At 46.9% G+C, this 26,758-nt stretch overlaps 1 protein-coding gene across 2 annotated transcripts in view; it reads right to left on the bottom strand.

Moving 5' to 3' along the window:
* Positions 1–26,758, bottom strand: part of OTUD7A (OTU deubiquitinase 7A) — a 397,895-nt gene that overhangs the window by 15,815 nt on the left and 355,322 nt on the right. For both annotated transcript variants that reach the window (XM_061394664.1, XM_061394665.1), the window contains 2 exons: positions 15,475–15,602; positions 13,276–13,425 (listed from right to left, as the gene is read on the bottom strand). In XM_061394664.1, the coding sequence (XP_061250648.1) occupies positions 13,276–13,425; positions 15,475–15,602 (278 nt within the window). The remainder of the gene's footprint in view (positions 1–13,275; positions 13,426–15,474; positions 15,603–26,758) is intronic.

The raw sequence follows: 26,758 nt of genomic DNA, 5'->3' as shown, positions 1-26,758 counted from the left end.
TACTAGAAGAATCTGAAGCTGGGTAACCAGGGTTTGGATCTAGTCTGATCCAAATTCCATGCAGCAAAACAAAAGGAATCAAAGTGATGTACCTTAGTCTTTATTGCTCTATTCAAGATGGCTGGTTTTCAACAAAATATTTTTGGCAAGAGGAAAGATGGGCGAAAACCAGTCCATTGACAGGTGAAGCCAGGTGAAGGGCAAGATAGACAGGACACAGATGTTTAAACTATAAGACAACGATTTAAAATAACTGATTAATAAGTTGAAGACTCTAAATAGAAAAAGGAGATATCTTGCAGAATTTGATGGTTAATTTCATCAGAGAGAAAAAAATCTGTAAGAGTCAAATTGAGATGCTAGAAATAAAAAAAAAAAACACACAATTATAAAGAATGACTTTGAGAGGCTCATTAGTAGACTTTGCACACCTGAGGAAAGAGTCTGTGAACAATAAGACAGGTCAACAGATGTTAACTAGATGGCAACAGAAAAAACGAGTTGGGGGTTTGCAGAACAGCACATCCAAGATTGGTGGGGCAATATCAGATAGCCCCAAATCTGTGCAAGTGTAATCCCAGAAGGAAAGGAGAGACAGAACAAAACAGAGGAGATATTTAAATAAATAATGGCTGACATTACTTATCTAAATATTTCCCAAACAAATGACAAACCCTACCAGATCCAAGAGGCTAAGAAAAAAGCAAGCAGGCGAAACAACAGCAACAAATCTGGATATACATAATACATCCAAACTGCTAAAAACGGAAGACAAAGAGAAAATATTGAAGGCAGCCAAAGGAAAAAGACACATTACATATACAGAAATAATCTAAGGATCACAGCAGACTTCTCATGATTAAATAAGTAAGAAGATAGTGGAGTGACATCTTTAATGTGCTGGATGAAAACACCTTGCTAATCCAGAATAGCAAAAGATCCTTAAAACGAAAAACAGAACTGCCATATGATCCAGCAATCCCACTCCTAGGCATATATCTGGAGAAAACCATAACCTGAAAAGATACATGTATCTCAATGCTCATAGCATCATTATTTAGAACAGCTAAGACATAGAAGCAATCTAAATGTCCCCTGACAGATGAATGGATAAAGGTATGGTACATATATATAATGGAATATTACTCAGCCATAAAAAGAATGTATATAGCATATGGATGGACCCAGAGGTTGTCATACTGAGTGAAGTCAGAGAAAGACAAATATCATATGATATCAATTACATATGGAATATTAAAAAGGGTACAAATGAACTTATCTACAAAACAGAGTTACAGTTGTAGAAAACAAATATATGGTTACCAGTGGATTGGGGGCGATAAATTGGGAGATTGCGATTGACATAAACATTACTATATACAGAACAGATAACTAATTAGGACCTACTGTATAGCACAGGGAACTCTACTCAATAATCTGGAATGGCCTATATGGAAAAAATGTCTAAAAAAGAGTATATATATATATATTTTTTCTCATTCACTTCGCTGTAAACCTGAAACTAACACAAGATTGTAAATTGATTATACTCCAATAAAATTAAATAAAAAATAAAGAAGACAGTAAAAGACAAAAAGGAATAAAGATAGATGGAACAAACAGAAGAGAGCTGGCATTAAATGTGAGTGGTCAAAGGTCAAAACATACTGATTAATAGATGACACTGTCAGGTCGATAAAAAGCAAAACTCATGTATATATTGACTGCAAGAAATCCATTTTAAATATAAAGACATACATAGGTTAAAAGATACTAAGAAGAAAACTGGAGTGACTCCAGTGCAAGTCCTGTTATATACAGAGGAACATTACGTAGTGATTCAGTGGTCAATTCTCCATGAAGCTATCACAATCCTACCTGTGTGCACAGGCTTCAGAGGACATGAAGCAAATACTAACAAAACTGAAAGGAGAAAGACACACTAATTATGGTTGGAGACTGCCACTTTTAGGAACCAACAGAACAAGCAGACAAAATCAGCGAAGATATAGAAGACTGAATTACGTCACCAGAGCCCTTGAATTAATGGACGTTTATGGAACTCAGCAACAGCAGAACACGCATTCTTTTCAAGATCCCATGGAATATTCACCAAAACAGAACATATTCTCAGCCAACCTTCACAGGTTTAAAAGAAGAGAAATCATAAAAAGTTTGTTCTCAGACCAAAACTAAATAAAAACCCATAGCCAAGAAAGACGTTTGGAGAATCTTGAACATGCATCTTTTGGAATTTAAACAACATGCTTCTAAATAACCCTGTTGGTCCTTAATCCCTGTCTACCACCATGATGGTTAATTTTATGTATCAACTTGCCTGGACCAAGGGATGGCCAGAGAGCTGGTAAACATAACACCTGGGTGTGTCTGGGGGGCAGTCCTGGAAAAGATTAGCATTTAAATTGGTAGACTGGATACAGAACACTGCCCTCACCTACATGGGCTGGCATCATACATTCCACGGAGGGCTCAAATAGCACAGAATAGCCAAGGAAAGAGGAACTGGCTCTCTTTGTTTGAGCAGGACATTGATATTCTCCTGCCCTCAGACATCAGTGCTCCTGGTTCTTGGGTGTTCTGACCCAGACTGAATTACACCACAGGCTTTCCTGGTTCTACAGCTCGCAGTTGGCAGACAGCAGAACTTCTTGGGCACCATAATTATGTGAACCAATTCCTATAATAAATCTCCTCTTATATATGTATCTATATGTATCCCATAGGTTCTGTTTCTCTGGAAATCCCTGACTAACAGAACCACTAATATGTTTTCCATCTCTATAATTTTGTCATTTCAAGACTGCTATAGAACTAGAATCATACAGAATGCAGTCTTCGGGGATTGTTTTTTTTTTTTTTTCCTTCAGCATAATTCCCTTGAGGTCCACTCAAGTAATTGTATGAATCACAGGCATTCATTTTTATTGTTGAGTATGATTCTGTGAGACAGTATGCACCCAGGAATCATGTACCCAGGAAAGACATTTGGGTTGTTTCCAGTTTTTGGCTATGACAAATAAAGCAGTTTTGTGTACAGGCTTTTGGGTGAACATAACTTCATTTTTTTAGGATAAATGCCCAGGACTGCAAATCTGGGTCATATGGTAAGTGAGGGCTTCCCTGATGGCTCAGTGGTAAAGAAGGGGCCTGCAGTGCAGGAGACCCGGGTTCCACCCCTGGGTCAGGAAGATCCCCTGGAGGAGGGCATGGCAACCCATTCTAGTACTATTGCCTGGAGAAACCCATGGACAGAGGAGCCTGGTGGGCTGCCGTCCATAGAGTCACACAGTCAGACACAGCTTAAGGTGACTCAGCAGCAGCAGCAGCATGAGAAGTGATGTTTAGTTTTACAAGAAGCCACCAAACTGTTTTCCAGAGTGACTGAACCACTTTAACCTTCCCACCAGCAGTGTAGGAGCAGTCCAATTATTCCACATCCTTCCCAGTACTTGGTGGTGTCAGTTTTTAAGATTTTAGTCATTCTGATAGGTGTTCAGTGATATCTTGTGGTTCTAACGTTGACCAACTTTTCATGGGCTTATTTGTCTTCTCTATCTCCTCTTTGGTAAAATGTCTGTCTGTATCTTTTCCCATTTTTTGTTTGGATGGTTTGGAGGGTTTTCTTTTTGCTATTGAGTTTTGAGAGTTCTTTGTATATTTTAGATACAAATCCTTTGTTGATATGTGGTTTTCAAATATTTTCTCTCAGTCTGTAACTTGTTTTTCCTTCTTTCCTCCTTCCCTGCCTTCCTCTTTTCCTCCTTCCTTCCTGTCCCCCTGCACCTCTCCCCACCATCTTTGCACAGTAGAGATCCAACCTATTTTTTTCTTTTTTGGATTATGCCAATCCCAAATGACTGCATGCTGTGTGATTCCCATTTTGCAGCATGCTTGAAATGACAAAGTTCTAGAGACACAGAACAGATTAGTGGTTCTATTAGTCACGGATCTCCAGAGACACAGAACAAATAGGACAATATGTAAAACTCTTTACCTACCTCTAGGTCCACAGTTGGACATTTTACTTTTATTATATGGTCAACTTTAATTTTTGTATAAATGAGGTTTGAGTTTATACTCCTTTTCTTTCTTATGGATTTCCAATTGCTTCCTCACCATTTGTCTGAAAAGACTATCCATCCTCCATTGAATTCATTTGCTTCTCTGTCAAAAATCCTCTCAGTATATTTGTGTGGGGTTATTTCTGAGTTTCCTATTCTGTTCTACGGATCTCTGTGTCTAACTCTCCGACAATACAGGCACTGTGTCAGGAGCTCCACGTTCGTTACTTACAGGTCTTGCATCAGCTCCAGGGTTCTTGCTGCGATTCTATAGAGGAGGACGTGAACTCCGGCGCTACGTGACTTGCCCCGGCCACAGGCCGGCCTTACTCCACAGTGTGTACTTTTCCTTTCACTACTGTTGGCACCTTGCCTCCCCCTCCTTTTAAAAAATTATCTGACATCAGTAGACTATGAGCATCTAATCTTGTTTATTCACTCATTCAACATTTATTAACTGCTCCCCCAGTGTCTTGGTGCTGGAGACGCAAAGATGAGAAAGACAGGACATGTGGCTTTAAGACATCTAGAAATCTGGTCGATGAAGAACCGAACCTGCGTCTCTTGAGTCCCTTGCGTTGGCAAGTGGATTCTTTACCACCGTGCCCCCTGGGAAGCCTGGAAATGAAGAACAGGAGCCTTTGAAAGGTGGTCCTTGTCATCCTCCTCCTCTCCCTGCACCTGATCCCACCGTGGCCTTGGCTCTGGCCCATCAGTGCCCAAGAACAACCTCTGGTGGGCCTGACGCAGAGTTCCCTGGCTGGGTAAGAACCTTGCATCCTTGTGCCTCTGGGAAAAATCAGACTTGCTTTATGAGGATTTGCTTCACGACTCCTCAAGGTGCACAGCAATGGCAGCTCTTTCCCCTCCCTGAATGCCAGGGATGTGGCGAGTTCCTGCCTGATGAGCTGCCTGTGGCCTCACGCTCCAGGCGGCCCACTGGGCTTTGGTCAGGATGCGTTCTTCCCCATAGACCCTTTCCCCAGAAAAACGTCCCCAGAGACAATTCTCTAAGTGGACTTGGGTTGTCAGGAAGCTGTCCATTTCTTTTCTGGACACAGGTTCTCTCATGCATTAGATGCAACCCTGGGGAACAGTGATGGGGGCTTCTTGGAGAGCAGAAACAGGCTGTCACGCTGCTTGACTACGAGGTTCCTTCCCCATGTCCAGGGGGCAGGACAGGCACCTGGGGCTTTGTCTCCCTCCTCCTCTGCAGGAGGACTGATGAAGGCCATGTCCTGCTCCAACACCACCCATCAGAAGCCTGCAGGTCCACAGGTAGCCTGGGGCAGCCTGAGGGGAGAGACAGCACTTCATATGGAGATGCGGGCTGGGCTGACTCAGCAGTCAGGGAGATGGTGGCTGGGGGACCAGACACCTTGGGGAGGCCTGAAGGAGCCTGTGTCCATGTCTCCTGCCCCCTCAGCTCTCCAGGCCCCAGTTTCCTAGTGAAAGACCCGTGGCCAGTTCTTGCTGTGTAGTTGAGCACAGCTGGCATCCCTTTGGAACTAAGCCTCGGCCTTCAGAGCTGATGTTCCTTGGGGTGGTGCAGGTGTCGGTGGACAACCGGACTCTTGGGCGTTTGATCAGCAAAACCCAGCTCTCTGAACTCATGTCCCCCTGTAAGCCCAGAACAGAACTCATAGCCTCGAAGTTCCACCCACTGCTCCTGGCCACGCGGGGGCTGTTTGAGATGTTTGTGGGTCAAAACCCAATAATGTTAAAGATGACACCCTCGTCTGGTCCCCAGGCCTTGTGGTGGCCCACACCTCTGGGAGCCACACTCGAGGCTATGGCAGGAGCAGCAGCGGTATGTGGCCAGTGGCCCAGCGAGGCTGCCTGCAGACCACGTGGAGAGGCAGCTGGCCTTCCACACCCTTCCTGAGTGTGTCTTTCAGTGGCAAACCACAAACCTAGAAAGTGGCTGAACAGGAAGAAGCCTGACTGCAAAGGGAATGCTAGGAATTTCTAAAGACTTCTTGCTACTGTGAACTTATCTGATTCTTATAATGTCCAGTAACAGGTGGGGTGGTATGTGGTTCCTCTATTATTGTATTTAAACAGGTTCACAGATGGGCCAGTTTGATTAGAAAAAGGTTAATTTATCATTTTAGGTTGCTATATTAACAAAGTTATATTATAAAATCCATTTAAATGGAACATTTAATAATATTTATAGCCCTGTTAAGACCAATTTCTACTTAATAGGAAATGAATGCTATTTATTATAAATCAATCCTATAAGAAAAAGCAGAGTTCGTTGTCAAATAGATTGGAAACGAAATGTCGCATTATATCTGGTTTGGGAAATCATAAAACATAGACTGGCATTTAACTGTGAGCTGTGCATAAAATACAGATTGAAAACAGAGTTCATGACCTCTGTTTTGTCATGAAGGGAGAGGCAGTCTCGGTAAGGTCTGCATTCATGTGTTGAAGTCCTATCCCCCAGGCCTCGATTGTGACTGTATTTGGAGATGGGGTCTTCAGAGGGGTAATTAAAGAAAAATGAGATGATTAAGGCAGACCCTCATCCACTGTGACTGTTGGTCTTATAAGAAGAGTAGATTAGGACAGAGACACACAGCAGAGGAAATCGCGAGAGGACACAGAGATTTGGGGTTACCCTGTCTCTGGAGCCCAGGTCACCTGGAGAGGCTCTGCCTTGCTCGGACCCATGCCTGCAGCCTTGCTGACCCCTGAAGGAAGGAGCCCAACCCCAGGCTCTCACCGTGTGAGGTGTGGGCCATCCAGTACTGTCACCGCCACGAGTGTGCTGTCACAGTGAACACTTGCTGAATGAACCTCCCCGTGGCTCAAGCTGTGCAGCGATACACAAGAGAGCTGGGGCTCGCCCTCAGCCTGTCCCCCTGACCTAGGGCCAGCTGTCTGTCCCCACTTCCAGCCCCAGCTCTCGGAGCACCTTGTACCCACGGCAGGCTCTCCAGGCCCTCGACCATACATCCAATGGTCCTGCTCTTTGTTCTGCTGAACCTCCCCAGTGGGATCACCCCTTCCCCTGGAGCAGAGCTATAAGACTAGCCATATTCGAAACATCTGCTGGGGTGTGGATTTATAGAGCTTGCAGAATATTATTTTGTAAAAAAAAAATTCACCACCAGCTACAGTGGGTCCCAGGATCCCCACACACGGGCTGCTGAGGGCAGAGAGCTCACAGACACCGATCAGGCCACTGATGGATCTGAACGCAGCATCCGCTGATCAAGAAGGTGATGATGATGAGCTGAGCCAGACGTAACGAGAAACGTGGCAGGTTCTCATTCATTCCCAAGGGCTTGAGTAACCAGGTATTCTCATTCTGTCTGTATTGGTTTGCTTGGGTGGCCATGATGACGAAAGACAGAGGGAGGGGCTTAAACAGCAGCCATTTATTAATAACAGTCTGGAGCCCAGAAGTCTAAGCACAAGGTGTCAGCAGAGTCATTTCTTTCTGAGGCCTCTGTCCTTGGCTTGCAGGTGACTCTCTTCTCTGTGTCCTCTCGCGATTTCCTCTGCTGTGTCTCTGTCCTAATCTACTCTTCTTATAAGACCAACAGTCACAGTGGATGAGGGTCTACGTTAATCACCTCATTTTTCTTTAATTACCCCTCTGAAGACCCCATCTCCAAATACAGTCACAATCTGAGGTCTGGGGGATAGGACTTCAACACATGAATGCAGACCTTACCGAGACTGCCTCTCCCTTCATGACAAGCCAGGGTACCTTAACTCAGACAAAGGACCTGTCATCAGTTCACCGAGGGAATGCAGGATCTGGTCTGATGCTTTCCTGCTATTTACGTCTCCAAGGTCACGCGTGGCTCCGAGCTTCCTGCAGAACTGATGAGGAAAACTTCCCGTGAGCATCATTAAGAGGCCATGGACTGAAGCAACTTCAGTATGGTACCACTCCTCCCAATGATGGTCCTCACTGTCCACCTCGCCTGTGGGAGCCTCATCCATCGGCCCAGGAGCCCTCCCGACACCACCCCTTGTTTCTTCCAGGACAAGATGCACTAGGATCTTTGTGTGTACTTTCTGTCCCAGATCTGGTAATCCTTTTAGACATGGGAGTTTGGGGTCAAACAGGACCCGCTTGCTGCTGGGGGGTGGGGGCAGGTGCTTGTCTGGAACAAAAGGTGAGGAGGCTGCAGGTGAGGCGGAGTCACCTGGTCATCTCTGACATTCCTGAATGTCCCACCTGCCCCAGGGAGCCTGCCTGCCCCGCACTGCTGAGTGTGTGTGAGAACCAGCCCCCTAACTGCCTGAGCCACCTCGAGCTGGGTTTTGATGACCTGCAGCCGAATCCGAAGCGGTTCTAACCATCACCAGGGAGTGAATGGAGGGAGGCGTAGCAGGGAAGGGCAGGGAGGAGGAGGATGGTTTCCTCACCACCTTTCCTCTCACTGAGCATCCTTGGTCCTCGTAGGCAAGGATGCTACAGGAGTGGTGACGTCAGAGTCTGTAAAGAGTTTCCTGGGCAGCTCCTGGGGGGCAGAGTGTAACCCAGCCTGAAGGTACAGAGCTGGAGACCTTCTGGAAGGAGGGAGTGAGAAGCCCCTCACCAGGCCGAGGTCTCACTTCAGCAGGATCAGAAGGCTCCTGACTGCTTTGGGGAGGTTGTCCTGGCATAAGCCCAGGGCTCTAGGAGAGAAAACCTCTGAGCATAAACTCCCTGGTGGCATTTAGATGTCAGAGGCATAGGAATGTGCCATCAAGTCAGTCGCCAGGAGCCCAAGCCTGGCTCTGGCTCTCAGCAGGACCACCTACCCAGTCCCTGCCCCCCCTCCTACGGGGGCACAGCCATGGGTGGGATGCATGGCGCTTGTGCCACCCTCACCTGGTCAGCCCCAAACCTGACGCCCACGGGCAGTGCATGGCCTGGGAGGAGGGCTGCTCTTCTTTCTGCACTTAAATAAACTGGATTTTCTCCTAAGGAGCACACCATTGACAGCCTCACGCACCCCTGCTTTTTAGGGGATTGAGAGCCTAACAGCATATGTGGTTTATTTCCAGATGAGGACCCGAGTTGGTGAAGAACCCATTTTTTTTTTTTTTTTGCACCTTTGCCCTTCCCTAGATAGGTGGTCATTGCTGGTGAAATAAAGAGGAGAGTCCAGATGCAACTGCCTGGAAACATCACATTCTCTCCCTAATTCATAGCTGGCTCAGTGAACCCCCACCTACCACCTCACCCCCTCCTTCCTCTGATGCACTCATTTCTGAGGTTGCTCCACAGCTGGACAAATGCAAGTGTGGAGCTCAGCCTTTGTTAGTAAGATGCCAACACAGGTACTGGAGGAAGGTGTTCTTCCCAAATAAAATGACTAAGTTTCAAGAAAAGAGCCATTTGGCCCAGCCTGGAATGTGGATGTGATGCTTGGTGCTACAGCATCTATTCTATAACCATGAGGCTGAAATCACATAAGGATGGTGGAACAGGGAGAGGCTGGAGCCTGAGTCCTTGAGGATGTCTAGGGCTAATGCACCAGCCCTGGACCACCTACCTCAGGACTCCCTGTTACAGAAGCAGAGCAGCAACCACCCTTGCAGCTCAATGCTATTTGGAGTCATCTTTTTTTGGGTGCTAACACATGGCTTTCTGTGGTTGCTTCCACTTTCTTGGCCTCATAAAGGCTAAGAAGAGAAGATAAGCCTGTTCCCCAAGCAGATTCCTAATGTTTTTTCAGTTTCTCACCACCATGCCCAACCACCATTCCATCCTAGTGGAACTGCTATGATCTGGTATTTGTGGCAAGCCGCCAGCAGTCTCTGATGTCAGGCCAGAGGTAGGACAGTACCCCACAGAACTATGGGGTAGACTTCCTCTGGTGATGGCTCCTTGGACACTGTCTGCTCTGTTGCTCCTGCCCACAGCAGATCCTTTCAGGGAGACACTGGGTGGCCAGGAAGGGGGCCAATTGAGGCCTTTAGGTTTATCTTTGAAGGAACATGTATGGATCAGGGGACAGGCCTGATTCTGGGACAGGTGGTACCATTCCCAGGGGTGACTGAGAACTTCCGTGTGTGGAGGGACTATCCCTTGGTGGTCACTTCACAACTAAATGGTGAGGTCCTTACACATGTCCAGTTAGAAAGAGACCAATGGGAAAATGGGTGGAAGAGAAAGGGCAGAGGATGGGGTGGGGGTGAGGAGGGTGAACAAGGGGAGGCAAAGGCATTCACTCCCAGGGAGGTGGGTGTTACTGCACAACAGAGAAGGGGACAGGCTGGGAGGCACATGGCGCCCCTCGGGCCACACGGTGAGGGCGTGGCAGCGCCCAGGCCCAGCGCCGTCATGCCTCCATGACAGGTGCCTGCGGGGCTGTACCAGCAGCATGCCAGCCACATCCTGCACTGGCATGGCACCTTTGCTCAGCTCTATCTGTCCATTATTTCTAGTTAGAATAATCACTCTCCTGCTGAATGGAGCTGGTGCCTGTCTGGGGCATATACTGCCTTGGACAGAGTGTGGCTTGGTGGGGTTGCCTGTCTCCCCTACAAGGTGGTGAGGGCCCAAGGCAAGGACACCTCATCTTTGGGTCCTTCAAACCTGCAAGCAACAGGTAGTATCACTGAATGGACCCTCAGCCCCAGGCCTGTAGGACCACTGGACTTCAGGCCAATGGGAGAAGCAGGAAGCACGGTTTCGCCTACCAGCACGCACTAGCGAGGGTGGCACAGGGGACGTGTTGGCAGCAACACTTAAAGCCTCAGAGTCTGTAGAGCATTCGTGTTCTCTCCCAATGTGTGAGGGCCTGGTATGCAGCACTGAGGTTACCCAGCCAGTGGGAGCCACTCACATGTGCTGTGCTTCTGCTTGTGCAGTGGTCGTGAGAACTGAATGGGTCAATGTGCAGCTCTGGTCACATGAAGACGGTGGGGGCAGGGACCGCACTGCTACGAGCAGGGAGCCAGCAGGGGGAGCTGTAGGAGCCCATGGCACAGCCCCAGACACCATGCTGGGACCACGGCCCACTTTATGGCAAAGCAAGTTTTCAGAGGTGAAACCACCCATACCTCTGTGATGCTGCCTGCTAAGCTGTGGAACTCCCCCACATTTGTCCTTTTGTTGATGAGCACCTTCACACTGGCCTGGAAAGCATCCAAAAGCAGCACTAGAAGGCCTGAGAGAAAGCTCAGTGCCTTCTGTGAGGCGGGGACTCAGCTTGGAAGGCCCTGTGACCACGATCTTCCCTTTACCAGAGAGTCTCTGCGAGACCAGATGAGCGGCCTGGACCCCAGTCCTGAGAAAGGGCCCTCATTTTTAAAATTTTGAAATAAAACACAGCCAATTTTATTAAAATTCTCCAAAATTTATACGCAACATGCCGTTTCTACAATGTTTCACCTTGATGTGATAGTTTTATTATTTCATCTTTCTTTTATAGTTTTTTCATTTTTTTCTGTACAGTTCAATAGAAGACTAGAGTTCAGAGCTGCCAGGTTAGGAGCCGCTGACCTACCACTCATGGCTAACATCTGACTTCTAAGGTCTTTTCAATCACTTGCCGATAGGGTGAGGCTGGGAAAGGGCCCTCTTGTCTCCCAAGAGCCACAGTGAGCCACAAGAGCCGAAAGCCATGAGGGAGCTGCCAGCTCTCACTGGGCCAAAATGCAGAGAGACAACAGGAAAGGCCTAAATGTGGCTACAGTGAGACGTCTGTAACAGCTCAGCAAAAGGACGTGACATCCCTCAGCTGCCTGAAGCCCTGCTTGCCTTCCTTCTGGACTCACATCACCATGGGATGAGCCAGCAGATTTCCTGGGACCATGTCCGATGGCAGGGACCCTGAAATCACTCAGCCTTTCCTTCCCTTGGTCGCCTGAGGCCTCTGTCTAACCAGACACAGAAGTGAAAAAGGAAGAGTTCCCCCTTTGTTGCTCAGTTAATCACACATCCATCAGCAGTTAACATTTCAAACAAAATCCCACCATCTCCACAACAGACACATAATGCGCTGACTAAAGACAGGCCCCACACAAGTCTATGTGACTGCGGCTGGGACTGTGCAGTGCACGGCCTGTGGGCCCAGCTTGGTAGGACTTTCTGCAGCACTGAAATGACAGGAAGCTCCCATGTAATGATTTGAATGGAAATACCCATCTTTTGATTCTAAGCTTCTTGCAGAGCAGAGGCTGGCGAACATTGTTCATAAAGCACTCATTAGTAAGTGGTTTAGTCCCTGCATGCCACACAGTTTCTGACACTGCTTCTCAACTGCTCTTAGGGTACAAAAGCAGTGAACGTGAAGTCGCTCAGTCGTGTCCGACTCTTTGCGACCCCATGGACTGTAGCCTACCAGGCTCCTCTGTCCATGGGATTTTCCAGGCAATAGTACTGGAGTGGATTGCCATTTCCTTCTCCAAGGGATCTTCCCAACCCAGGGATCGAAGCTGGGTCTCTCGCATCGTAGACAGATGCTTTACCGTCTGAGCCACCAGGGAAGTCCTGGTGGCTACTGCTACACAAGCAGTAGCCACAGATAATTCGCCTTTGAATGAGTGTGCCTATGTTCCAATAAAACTTTATTTACAAAGAAAGTGAGCTATAGTTAGGTGACTGCACTAGAACAGCTTTTAAAAATTACATCTGAGATTAACTACATCCATATAAAATATGCGTAGAAGTGAAGGGAACCATAGTAAAGGCTAGATAAGGGTGACAGAATTATTAACTTCATCGTATTTTAAAGTGATTCAGTTATATATATTCTTTTTCCGATTCTTTGCCCTTAGAGGTTATTAGAAAATATTGAGTACAGTGCTATACAGTAGGTCCTTGTTGTTTATCTTATATATAGTAGTGCGTATATCCTAATTTATCCTTCCCCACTTGACCATAAGTTTGTTTTCTCTGTCTGTAAGTCTGTTTCTCTCTTGTAAATAAGTTCATTTGTGTCTTTCTTTAGATTCCTCGTGTGATATCACATGATATGTCTTTCTCTGACTTACTTCACTTAGTATGATAATCTAAGCTTTTTAGTATGATCATCTATGATAATGATCATCTAAATCCATTCCATCCATGTTGCTGCAAATGGCATTATTTTCAATATTTTTTGCATGCATACGGTAGTTTTAGGCAAAACCCATCACTGCTGAGTGCCCTTCTCAAGGGAGGGCTCCACATCCTGCCTCCTGCCCTCCTGGCCCCTCTGTCCCCGCCACTGTCAAGTGGCAGCAGGCTTACCTTGTTCTCTCTGCTGGTCTCTCTGCTCCATGGACACAAGGGCAGAGAAATGCGCTTGGTCGTAGGCAAGAACCAGAGGTGAGCAGTGGCATCTGTTGGGAGGTACCTCCAAAGGCAGGTAAATCCCTCCGAAGGGGATTGGAGCGAACGCTGCAGACACAAACAAAGGTGAGGAGGGCACTTGGAGCTGGAGGGGGCACGGACAGCAGCCCTCACCAACCCGGGGGAGGTGACAGGGCAGAGGGAACGGAGGGTGGGCTCAGGCTGCAGCCCTGGGTGCTGGCATCACCCATCATCCACTCCGCAGTAGAGGGGCCTCCTCCCACCCAGCAGGAGCTCCCTGGGAGCCGGGTGTTGCTCAGCCCACAATGGATTAGGAAGCCCAGCTCACAGGGGCCAGGATCATTAGACCCCGAGTCCTGTGCCTGACAGGGCACCCTCCCCAACCTGCCTCCCTGGGCAGCGTCCTCCTGGCTTGTTTGTCCTGGTGCCTTGTCAGGCTGTGCCCTGGGAACAAGAGGACCAGGGCTGAGGGGACTCTGCTGTGACCTGCTGGGCCTGCCTGCAGCCCTGAGGCCTGCTCAGGTGACCAAAACACCTGCCCCAGGTGGTCAGCCAGGACGTGCACTAACAGCTACCTGGAAACCTGTGTTTTCCTGTGTTCACAAAAGCACCTGCACACAGAACAACATCTGTGCTGCGCCAGAGCCTGTCTGTTCTGGGTTTTGAGAAACTCAGTGAGAGCAGTCCAGGCCCAAGTCCTAAGTAAGATGGGAAATGAGAGATGGGGATTGGCTCCTTTAGCAACTGGGACGTAATCTTGTTCATTTCCTTACCAAAAGGGGGGAAAGGCCTAAATTCTTACTGAGATACAGTAAATACTAGAAATACATGCCCTGATATGGCCTCTACTTTTTAATCACAAAAGACCTTGTCTCTTGGCCTTGGAGTCAGTGACTCACTGCCCTCCTTTCAGTGGAAGGAAAGGACAGTCGACCTCAGGGATGACTTTGATGAGCTCAGGATTCCTCCCCCACCCTTCCTCTGTCTATATCAGTGACTGTGCTTCTGGCCTCTCTCTGTTGAGAGGCAAGGTGGGTCCAACCTTTGAGAGGGCTACAGGACAAGGGAAGGAAGTATGGACCCAGCCCTTGGGATCTGACGAGTATAGGGACCCTGATGCGAGGCCTGGCTCTGCACCCAAAGGCTGCGGACCTCGGCAGGCCTGTGTCACTGGAAGTGACCAAAGCACCCCAGGTCCCTGCCCTCTGTGGTTATACCAGCCACGAGAGGCAGGGCACTTGCACTGGAATGACCCTTCTGGTCCCTTCTCTTCAGAGAGCCCATAGGTGGTATCCTGTGGGCTCTAGGAGAAAGGCTGGAGGGAGAACACGCCTGGAGCCCTCCCTCCCTGGGTCGATCCTGCTTCCTCCAAGGCTTCAGCCAGGGGTAGGGGCACGTTGTGTGGCCTCTCTGGGCTTCGGGCTTCTTGTCTAAAAAGTGGGAGGCAGTGTCCACCCTGGGAAGTACTGGCCTGGCCAAGGGAGAGGGAGTGTGAAGTAGGTACCAACCCTAGAAAGCCCTCCATCCCTTCCTCCTTCTTCCCAGCTCTGGTCCCATCACAACCTTTTGGGTGACTTTGCACTTTACGCCTTTCTTGTTTCTTCTTTAAAACATGTAATGGGGGCAGGAGGGGACTGGGGTGGCAGAGTGGCCCTGGGACAAGTCTGGCACTACTGGAGGGCATGGGCAACTGGCGGGGCCAGGAGCCCCTTGGGGTTCATCCTGACCCCCTACTCAGCCAGATTTCTCTTGCCATCAAAACACAGGGTGGATGGACAGCCAAGAGTAATCCCTCCTGGGAACTCCCTGAAAGTTCAATGGTTAGGACTCTGGGCTTTTACTGGCAAGGCCCCAGTTTCAATCCCTGGTCAGGGAACTAAGATGCCACAAGTTGAGTGGTGTGGCCAAAAAAAGATAAAAGAAGAGTAAACCCCTCCCCCCTCCCCCCTCCCTGCATGGGGAGGAAAAAGAAACATGGAGTTGAGGAGAAATAATAAAGGCTTTGTTCAGGCAAAGTAAGGTTGTGTGTCTTTCTGGAGGCTCAGCCGTTATGTTCAACGGTCCCTTCCTTACTTGGGATGCTACACTTTCTGGGTGATGAATAAAACACATCTATTTCATTATGGGTAAACTTACCTTCCCCACCTGAGTCCCTCAGCATCGTATCTGCTACGACGACGATGGGCCTCCTTAATATGTGGGCAAGGACGAAAACGTGGAACTCCTCCAGACTCTCGTACACAGGGTCTTCGGCGTTGTCCATGCTGGGGACACAGTGAAGCAAGCCTGTCACTGGACCAAGTCAGGAGGGAGAGCGGCGGATGGAACACCCTTCCTTGCACAGACCCTGGCCATCTCGGCCATCTGAAGTCATCTGTGGCCACCTCCCTCCACACCACTTGATGGCAGCAAGCACACTGGACCCAGCCCTCCACCCCTACCCTGGCTGGGTGGTCTCAGGACAGAAGCTGAGGCAGAGAACCTGGCAACGTGGAAGCTGAGCCCCCTTTAAGACGCAGTCTCCCTGGTGCAGAGGCGTCCTGCTCAGAGTGGATGGCCACATGGGGGCTGGTTCTCTGAGGGGCTGAGGAGGAATGGAGGCTCTCCCTTGGGCTCATGCCCACATCCAGCAGCTTAGGCTGAAGCTTTACCCTCAGGGCAGCAGGTATGCTTGGGTACATTTGATGGGCTGCTGCGAGCACTGCTACCAAGATCTGTGGGCCTTTCTAGGGAATACCCCGACTGAAGAGGGCGGTGAGAAGTCTTCCTTGAGTGAAGTGGAGGGAGTGACAGATTGCCCAACCAAGCCACTTAGACTTTCCTCAGCCTGTCCCCTGGCTCTTGTCTGAGGCTCAGGGAGACGGCAGCCTCCAAAATCTGCATCACTTAGGACTCTAGGACATGGGCAGAGGACTGTAGCCTTAATATCCTCAACAACCAGGCTGCCCCAAAGGGAAGAAGCATGGAGAGGGGAGAGCCAGTGCCCCCAGCTTGATGGGGCCTCTGGGGCACTTGAAGGTAGAGGGTGCTCTGAATTAACTGAGGATGATCTCTGATGACTGGAGTAGGTGGGGGTCAGAGTTAGCAAGTGTGATCCACTTGAGGATTCCAGGGTGGGGCTGTCCGGGCTGTGCATAGCCTGTGGTCAACTGCTTGAGTGGCTTCTAGAACAAAGGCTCTGCATCCCCGGAGATGCCTCACAATCACCTTGGAGTTTTGTTGTTATTGCACCTATGGCTTTTTCTGTTCTTTTTTTTTTTGGTGATTCAATATACTTTAATACTTAAAAAAATGGCAATACCCAAAAGCTCACAAAAAAGTTGTATAATATAAATAATTTTTTTCCCCTTTTGGACCATTTGAAAGTAAATTATCAGCCTGAAATCCCATCACCCTGGTAGAACTTTGTGTGCATTTCCTGTGAACAAGGTTACGTTTCTATGATACATTCTCCTGTGTCACCACCAGACTCTGGAATTCATCTAATCACTAATGCACTGATGCACGTGGTCACAGTTAAAGACCCTAGTCACCATGTGCCAGCTGCCCCAGCAATGCCTTTGAAAGAAAAGTTCCAGCTCTGGACGGTGTGCTGTATTCATCTGTAGTGTCTCTTTAGCTTGCCTCTGAAGCTCTGTCTTCAGTTTGGAACATTCCTCAGGGTACTTGACTTCTAGGACCTGGGCTGTTTTGAAGACCACAGGCCTGGTATTGTGTAGAATGTTCATTTATTGTTGTTTAGTCACTAAGTCATGTCTGACTCTTTGTGACCCCATGGACTGCAGCATGCAAGGCTTCCCTGTCGTTTGCTATCTCCTGGAGTTTGCTCAAACTCATGTCCTTTGAGTCAGTGATGCATTCAACCATCTCATCCTCTGTCACCCACTTCTGCTCCTGCCCTCAATCTTTCCCAGCATCCGAGTCTTTTCCAGTGAGTTGGCTCTTCGCATCAGGTGGCCAATGTATTGGAGCTTCAGCTTCAGCATCAGTCCTTCCAATGAATATTCAGAGTTGATTTCCTTTAGGATTGACTTCTTTGATCTCCCTGCTGTCCAAGGGACTCTCAAGAGTCTTCTCCAGCACCACAGTTCAAAAGCACCAATTCTTTTGTGCTCAGCCTTTTTTATGGTCCAACTCTCATATCCGTATGTGACTACTGGAAAAACCACAGCTTTGACTAGACGGACCTTTGTTGGCAAAGTAATGTCTCTGCTTTTTAATATGCTGTCTAGGTTGGTCATAACTTTTCTTCCAAGGAGCAAGTGTCTTTTATTCATAACTGTAGTCACCATCTGCAGTGATCTTGGAGCCCAAGAAAATAAAATCTGCCTCTGTCTCCACTTTTTTCTCCCTCTATTTGCCATGAAGTGATGGGACCAGATGCCGTGATCTTAGTTTTCTGAATGTTGAGTTTTAAGCCAGTTTTCTCACTCTCCTCTTTCACTTTCATCAAGAGGCTCTTTAATTCTCCTTCACTTTCTGCCATAAGGGTGGTATCATCTGCACATCCGAGGTTGTTGATATTTCTCCCAGCAATCTTGATGTCTGTGGTCTGGGTTTGTATTTTCTCACAATCAGAGCAGACTGGCTTATGATGCATCCTTTTAGTGGTTTTAGAGCTGCTGACTTCCCATCCATAATTAATAAGCATTTTATGGGAAGGAACTTGGAACCTATAGACACATTCCACTCCTCACCAAGTCTTGATACCATTTATTGATATCAGTCTGGATTCTCAGCTTTTATTTGATTCAGTGAGTTATAACCCATCAGTGTGGTTATTCTGATGCTCAGATACCCACCTGGTCATTGGAGCTCTTTCAAGTGGGATCTATGGCTGTGTGACAGCCCCGTCACTATTTAGAGCACATCCTTGCTTTTCAGCAGAAGGAGGTAGTCCAGGTTGCAAACTAAAAATGCTGCCTGCCGTATCAGTACACAAAGGGTGTTGCAGCCATCAGTCATTATAGCTGCCCCAACAGTGAGCCCTGAGGAAACTCAGGATGAGAGCAGGATGCCCCCCAACACCATCTAGCAGCCAGCTGCTGCAGCCACCCGCCTCTTCCCGACGGTACACCCCGAGTGGACTCAGGGCGAGAAAACACAGGATCCTGGCCCTGGAGAGCTGAGGTGCACATCAGAGCGATCAGTGAGCCCAGACTCTTGCATCTCCCCCCCTCTCCCCATACACAAAAGCACTAAATTCCTTAACGTGGAATGTTTGGTAATCTTTTGATGTTCTGACTACTTGGTCTTTGTTACAAAAAACGCCTATCCTGGTTCACCTATTTCCCTCTTAGAGCAATCTCTTCGAGCTATCTGAGGGGCTGTGTCCCAGGTTTAAGTCCTCAGCTTTGTCCACCGAATAAAAACATCACTCTCAACTTTTAGGTTGTGTATATTTTTCAGGCAAGAAGATTCATCTTATATCTCTTCTGCCTCAGCCCTGGATTTAGCCATTTCTATTTTTTTTTTCCCCAAATGGTGGATAATGGTCTTTAGAAGCCAAAATATGATTATTGCTAATGTCACTTCCCCTAGACTTGGTAGATAGAGCTGGGAGACATGTGTGTGTTTGTACCCTCACATGAGCACACAAACATTTTCATCTGTCATCTATCTATCCATGTATTATACATCTATCTATCCATTATCTATCTATTTACCTATCTATCATCTACCTATCCATCCATCCATTACCTATCTAGCTGAAACTCTGAGTCCCCTGATACCGCCCATTCCAATCTAACACTCCAGAGTTCATTCTACTTCTAACTCCTTTCTCCAAATCTCCACCAGTGATGTTGCCCTTCCCCTGAGTTGCCCTCTTCACTCCATCTGGCTCTGACACCCTGGCCTTGGTCCTCTGTGTCCTGCCACCCTGCACCCTGCCCACTGCAGATGCCCATCTTGCTTTGATGAACCTTATGGATTTAGGACTGAATTTTTCAGGGAAGGAAGGGACGCAAAAGAGGAGCACGTTAAAACATACACATGCCGAGTCTAACACAATGCCACACGCATATCCATGCATGCATGCATGCTTCCATCCATCCATGAACACATGCATTCATCCTTCTGTTCATTCACCTGTCCATCCACCCACCCACCTGTCTGCCCATCCATCCCAGATCTGTGCTAGGGTTGGGGCATGTGGTTGATCCACATACATCTGCAAGTCTCATAGCTGGACACAGACAGCAGTGATGGGGGTGCAAGCCCAACTGGAGAAGAGTTATGGAGATGAGCCTAGAGCAAAGCAAATCCTGTTTTGGTGTTGAACATGAGAGCCAAAGGTCAACTGTGACTCTGCTCAGTGGCCCAGAGGGTGGAAGAAAGGGTCCCAGCTCCACCCTGGGGGCAGCCGGAGAATCTCTAAGTCCTTCCCTACTTGCTCCGGCTCCTTGCTCCCAGGGCACAGGGAGCAGGTTTGAACTGGGGGTGGGTCCTCATTCTGTGTTCTCCCCTCAACACCCTTGCATGCCCTTGTGCTTCTGGAGCCTCAGCAAATATTCCTGCTCATTGGATGCAGGCTGGGAATTTGGCTTAATGACTCCTCAGGCTCCTCTGAGGTGCAAATGGGCAAACAGGAGAAGACTTTGGAACAGTGACCTGTGCGTGTGAGTTACTGTGACTGAGCCTGCTGGTAGAAATCAGCTCCAGCAAAGCCAGTCCTGAATATTCACGTCCACTTCTCATCCCAAGACTTCACATCAACTTCCTGTGAGTTTACTGAGCAATGCTAGATGTGGGGTTGTAAACAGAATCTTGCCCTTGGGAAAAGACACCTAACATCCCTAAAACACTTAGTTATTGGTTAAGAAGACTAACGTGCAATGTAACTGCTTCATCCTCACACCTGGGTGTGTCTGAGAGCTTCCTCACAGGCCCTAGGCCACAACAAACGTGTTCCCTTTACTTCAGTGTGTACCTGGGGAGGGGGGATCAGGAGCACAGGGACACCCACCCACCAGTGAAAACCCCCTGAGAAAGATGGGTTCCCTCAGCAGAGGCGGTGGGACCAAGACGCAAGGATGGCGGAGTGAGTCCAGATGGCACTGAAGCTGGTGGCAGGAATGAAAAGGTACAGTGCAGATTCGGGGGTGTCCTGGCTTAAATGGCAGTAACAGCCTTAGAGGACATCCCAGCAAGAGCCCATGTCATGGACAAGGAATCCAGTCTGGGCAGCCAGTGGGGTCTCGCCCAAGGGCAGTCACCCGGCTACACAGAGGGGCAGCTTGGGTGCAGGCCCCCCCAGGACATGTTCCCTATCACCCTCCCCAAGGTGTGGTGTCCACACCTCCTATTTTGCTCAGGGAAGTCCTGCTTTATGGGTCACCAATGGCCGGTGGCCACTCTCACTCTCCACAATGTACCAATTTAGATAAGTTGTATGGTCACCCCAGCCATGGTGATTCTCTTTGTGACATAGTTATCAGTACCCTGTGTACCCTCTCATCTGAAAATAAAAGCATCCATGGATGGACCTAGAGATGATAATACTAAGTCAAGTCAAGTCAGACAGAGAAAGACAAATACCACATGATATCACTTATCTGTGGAATCTAAAAAATTGATACAAATGAACTTGTTACAAAACAGAAACAGACCCACAGACATAGGAAACAAACTTATGGTTGCCAAAGGGGAAAGGTATTGGAAGGGATAAATTTGGAGTTTGGGACGAGCAGATACACACTACTATATATAAAAATATAAACAACAAAGTCCTACGATATAGCACAGGAAACTATACTTAGTATCTTATAATCCTGTAATGGAAAAGAATCTGAAAAAGAATATGTGTATACGTGCAATCGAATCACTTTGCTGTACACCTGAAACCAATACAATATTGTACATCAACTATATTTCAATAAAAACTTAAAAAATACAAGCACATATGTGTTTGTGTGTGCATACACACATATACAGGACTATGAATATATGTGCATATTTAGCTTCTACATAAAACCCTCCCCACCACCTCTAGGTGAAAGGCAGGGTACCCCATGGACTTTGCCGACCCTTGCTTTTCCTAAGGGTCATCCAGAGAGGCCTCTGCCGTAGTATGCGGTCTCCTCCCCTCCCATAGCTGCACAGCACTCGTTATGCATGTGTCAGTGAAAACACTGTTGCCTGCCACGTCCGTAAGCAGAGGATATCGCAGCCACCAAACCATCACCTTACAGCTGCCTGGATGGCGAACTCGGAGGGAACTCAGGATGCCCACCATCAAACCAACAGACGCTGCAGCCACCCACGATGGTGCACCTGGAGGACGCGAAGGATGAGAAAGCCCAGGATACTGGCCCCGGGTAGCTGAGGTGCATATCAAAGGAATAATTTCAGGGAGCCCAGACTCTTGCACTTTCCCAATGCATGGAAAAGCACTGTACTTCTTAACTTCAGATGTCTGATTTTCCTTAATTAACTGTAATCTTCTGATGCTCTGACTACTTGGTCTGTGTTGTAAAAACTCCCACATGGCTCTTCCTTTACCTTTTTGGAGCAGTCCTTTGAGCTATCTGAGAGGCTACCTCCTGGGCTTAAGTCCTCAGTTTTGTCTGCCAAATAAAACATAATTCTCAATGTTTGCGCTGTGCATTTTTTTCACTTGACACATATGTGTCACTGGCAACATTTCTGCCAGTGGTGGGGCTTGACCCCTTCTCCTGGGCAGGTTTGGAGCCATGAGGACATTTTTGATGAGCTGACACATAGGTGGAGAGGAAGCTGGATGGGGAGTCAGCCTGAGGGGCTCACAGGGGCTGAGGCCAGCCAGTGCCCTGAGGTGGGCCTCTGTATCTGGTCAGGAACCGTGTCTGCCCAGATGGGCAGCTTTTCAAAAAGATTTCTTAAGGCACAACAGTGCAGGCAGCCAGGACCTTGCTAAGAGTTATGGTCTGGGGATCTAGGACGGAAGGATGGTGGCACTCTGAAGGGACCAAGAGGGTCTCGGGATCTGACAAAGAGCTTCTCAACAGTGGCCAAGGCCTAGGGGTGAGGACTCATCTCACTGCCTAAAATGAAGAAGCTGGGGTCATCTGCGTGACAAATACTTCCTGAGTGCCTGCTATAGGTATAGCACCGTTGCTAGGTGTGTGTATGTGGGTGTTCATGTGTGCACATGTATGGGCTAGGTGGCAGAGACAGACAATTAACAGATGATGAAACAAGAAAAAGTATCAGATGTTAATAAGCATGGTGGTAAATGGGGGCTTCTTTAAATAGGAAGGTCAGAGAAGGCTCCTGACAGATGAAGCGACAGCTTCAATCATATTTTCAATAAGCAATGTCTTTAAAAATTTTGAATGGATTCCGCATTTGCAAATGTGAGAACTCATTAGGTGAACAGTCTTCCTGCTTGGTTCACTGACAGAAGTCACAGAATCTTGAGGAATATTTGTAAGAGTGCCTCCTTTCCCACAACAGGCCAAGCCCTGACCCCAGAGTGCCAGTCTGAGGGGTGAGTACCTCCCAGCAGCAGCATGCCACTCAGGTTTCCTTAAAAGACTGAATTAAGGGACTTCCCTGGTGGTCCAGTGGCTAGGACTCCGTGCTCGCAATGCAGGAAGCCTGGGTTTGATCCCTGATCAGGGAACTAGATCCCATAAGCCACAACTAAAGATCCTGCGTGCCACATCTAAGACCTGGTGCAGCCAAATAAAAATAAATGTAAAAAAGACTGACAAGTTCATATCTCTGAGACTGTACATTAGGAAACCATTTAAGAATCTAGCTGTTTCTGAAAAAGCCCAATAAAAAATAAAAGTAGCAAACCTACTATGAAATTATGTAGCACAGCAATGAAATTGTGGGAAGTCAGTTGCACAATGAGCAGCACACTGGGGCGATGCAGGCCTGGGACGTCAGTCACTCAGTGGGGGCTGCCCAAGAGTCCTTGAAAAGGTCCCCCTCTCTGTCTCATTTTCTCTTTGTTCTAACAGCCTCTCAGGCTCCATAACCTGTCTCATCCAATGGAGAAAAAGTAAGCTATTGCTTTATAAAAGGTTAAAGAACAAAATTGATTATTTTCATCACAAATTCCAGGATAAGTTGTTGATTCTTGCTCTTCATGCCTGATTAGGATCATTTGCATGATTGTGCATCAGGATGTTCTGATTTGATAAGAGGGTGGGTTTATGTTGGCAATCAGGTTCAAGTTCAAATCCTGGCTCTGTCCCTTCTGGGCTGAGGGATGCTGAGAACTAATTTCCTGAATTTGTTTTCTGCCATTGGAGATGATAATGATAGCTTCACAGCCCTGCTCGATACAGATCATATTGTAACACGTGTGTGCTCAGTGGATGACATGGCTCTAATTCCTGTCAGACGCTGCTGTCCTTCCCCATCTCCAGTGAATCTTGATCCCCTAGGAAAGCCAGCCTTCCCTGCTCCAGATCCCAGTCAAAGGCTGTGTGGGAGAATGGTGTGAGCACTCATCCCAAGAGGGCTGGCCTTTGCTCCCTGGCTCCTAACAGGTCAAGTCTGGGCACTGGTGTCATGGGCCCCAGGCAGGGGTGTGTGTGGAGGCACAAGCGCTCAGCACCACACCTGCTGGTCCAGGATCTGGTTCTGTTGGTACACGCAGCCCCATTTGGCCAGCACTGAGCTAGGGTTTGGAAGAGAATCAAAAAGAAGGATTGGGTTGGCTGCACCAATAGGATGTTGCACTGGGAAGGAGAGACAATATAAAACATACATGAGCCCTTCGTGAGCAGGGGCGCTGGACAGGGCTAGGTGTACAGCAGCACATTATGGCTGGAGGACAGAAAAGGGAGTCCCAGGGAACAAGAAAGTACCTGGAAGATTATAAAGCAGGAAGGACTTCAGAAAACAATCCCATAAGGTTGTTTATGAACTCCTGGACTCCCCTTTCTTCAACTCTGGGCTGGGTGATTATTGATCTGATCTGCCCTAATCAGTACACCAAAGGCTCTGAGGACTTACTGAATGTCCCCTGCCCAGGTTCAGTTCAGTTGAGTTCAGTTCAGTCCACTTCAGTCGCTCAGTTGTGTCCGACTCTTTGCAACCCCATGAATCGCAGCACACCAGGCCTCCCTGTCCATCACCAACTCCCAGAGTTCACTCAGACCCACGTCCATTGAGTCAGTGATGCCATCCAGCCATCTCATCCTCTGTCGTCCCCTTCTCCTCCTGCCCCCAATCCCTCCCAGCATCAGAGTCTTTTCCTGAGTCAACTCTTCGCATGAGGTGGCCAAAGTACTGGAGTTTCAGCTTTAGCATCATTCCTTCCAAAGAATACCCAGGGCTGATCTCCTTTAAAATGGACTGGTTGGATCTCCTTGCAGTCCAAGGGACTCTCAGGAGTCTTCTTCAACACCACAGTTCAAAAGCCTGCCCAGGTTACAGACTGTGTAATGTGTGGCTTAGGCAAATAGGACAGCAAAGGCTTTGAAAACCACAGCCCAGAGAAGGCAGGTTGAAATTTACAGCGTGAACCTACATGCTTAACATGAAAAGTCAAGATTTTTCATAGATTATTAACAAGACTCAGAGTCTTGTAATATCCAAAATGTCCAGGATGCAATCCAAATGTACTTGACACCTGAAGAACCACAAAAAATCTCAATTTTCCCAAGGAAGAGAATGGTCAAAAGACTACCAACGCTGAGTTGGTGGATGTCAGAATTATCTGACAAACATTTTAAAGAAGTTATTGTGAAAATGCTCCAATCAGTGATGGAAATGTTAGAAATTAAATATACAGTAACTGGAAGAAAAAATTCACTGAGTGGACTCAATAGCGGATTGGGGATGAGAGAGAATGAGTCAGTAAATTTGAAGACAGATCAACAGATGACCCAATCTGAAGAAGAGGGAGAAGAAAAGATTGACAAAAGGAGAATTTCAGTGACTTCAGACAGTACCAAAAGTGTAATACTCATGTCATCAGAGTTCCAAGAGGAGAAAGAGTACACAGCCCCTAAAAAGGAAAAAAAAAAAACAAAACACAACCTTAAAGAGATAATGACTGCAAGCTTCCTAAACTGGGTAACACTTCAGACCTATCGATTTAAGAAGCTCAGAGAACTAAGGAGGATACACCTAAAGAAAGCCCTGCCAGACACAACAAAATCAAATTGTTGAAACCTAAGGATGGAGGAAAACTGCTGAAAGCAGCCAGATGAAAAGTGATACACTGAACAGGCGAACAGTAATTCAAGTGACTTGTAGATTTCTCATCAGGAATTACCGGAGAAGAAGGGGAAACGAGATTTTTAAAGTGCTGCAAGAAAAGGATGGTAAACTACTGATAGAATTCTATATCCGTTAAAAATATCCTTTAGGTGTAAAAGGTGAAATAAACATATTCTCAGAAGAATTAGTAATGGAACTCACAACCAGAAAATCTCCCTCAAAATTAAAAGAAAATGTTTGGATTGAAAGAAAATGATACCAGAAAAATGCTGGAACATCAGAAATGAAGGAAGCACAACAGAAATAGTCATGATTTGCATACATATAATAGAGTATCCTTTTCCTCTTGAGTTCTTTAATATATATTTGAAGATCCACATTAAAAATATTATATTGGCTGATGGGGTATTTAAAGTATGTAGGTGAAATACATAAGAAAACTATACCATAAAGGAGAGAATAAGGGAGCTATTTGGTAGCAAGGATTTTGAATTGCACTTGAATTCCAAAAGGAATTGCTTAAAATATGTATATTGTAATTACTTGAGCCACCACTTAAAAACTCTATGAAAAGATGTTAAAATCATAAAAATTAAATTAAAATAGAATCTTAAAAATTCAAATAACTGAAACAAGGAAAGGGGAACAGAGGAACAAAAAACACAATGGGAAAAAGCAAACAAATAATAAAACAGGAGACCAAAACTCAAACAGATCAATAATTACATTAAATACAGATTATATAAATGTAGCAGTTAATAGAAATTGTTAGAATCAATAATACCTATTTGCTGTGTTAAAGAAACTCACTGCAAATATAATGATATAGGTAGGTTAAAGATAAAAGGATGGAAAATTACAGATCATAAAAATTTTAATCGAGATCAATTTCAAGAAGCTTTATCAATATCAGGCAAAGTAGACTTCAGACCAAAGAAAACTGCCCCAGATAAAAAGAGATATTATACAATGATCAAAGGATAAATTCAGAAAGAAGGTGGAATAGTCCTAAATGAATGTGGATTTAACAATAAGACTTCAAAATACTTAGAAGAAAAAACTGACAAAACTGAAAGAGAAATAGAAACAGCCATAAGTATAATTGCAGGGCTCTAAACTTCTCTCTCAGTAGCTGAAAGAACAAGTAGACAGAAAATCAGCAAGGGTATAGAAAATCTGAACAAAACCATCAATCAACTGGATCTAACTGACATCAACAGAGCACTTTACAACAAGTACAGAATACACATCTTTT

This window comes from Bos javanicus, chromosome 21 (assembly GCF_032452875.1).
Source record: "Bos javanicus breed banteng chromosome 21, ARS-OSU_banteng_1.0, whole genome shotgun sequence".
Classification (NCBI taxonomy): Eukaryota; Metazoa; Chordata; class Mammalia; order Artiodactyla; family Bovidae; genus Bos; species Bos javanicus.
This window is presented reverse-complemented; position numbering and strand designations above follow the sequence as displayed.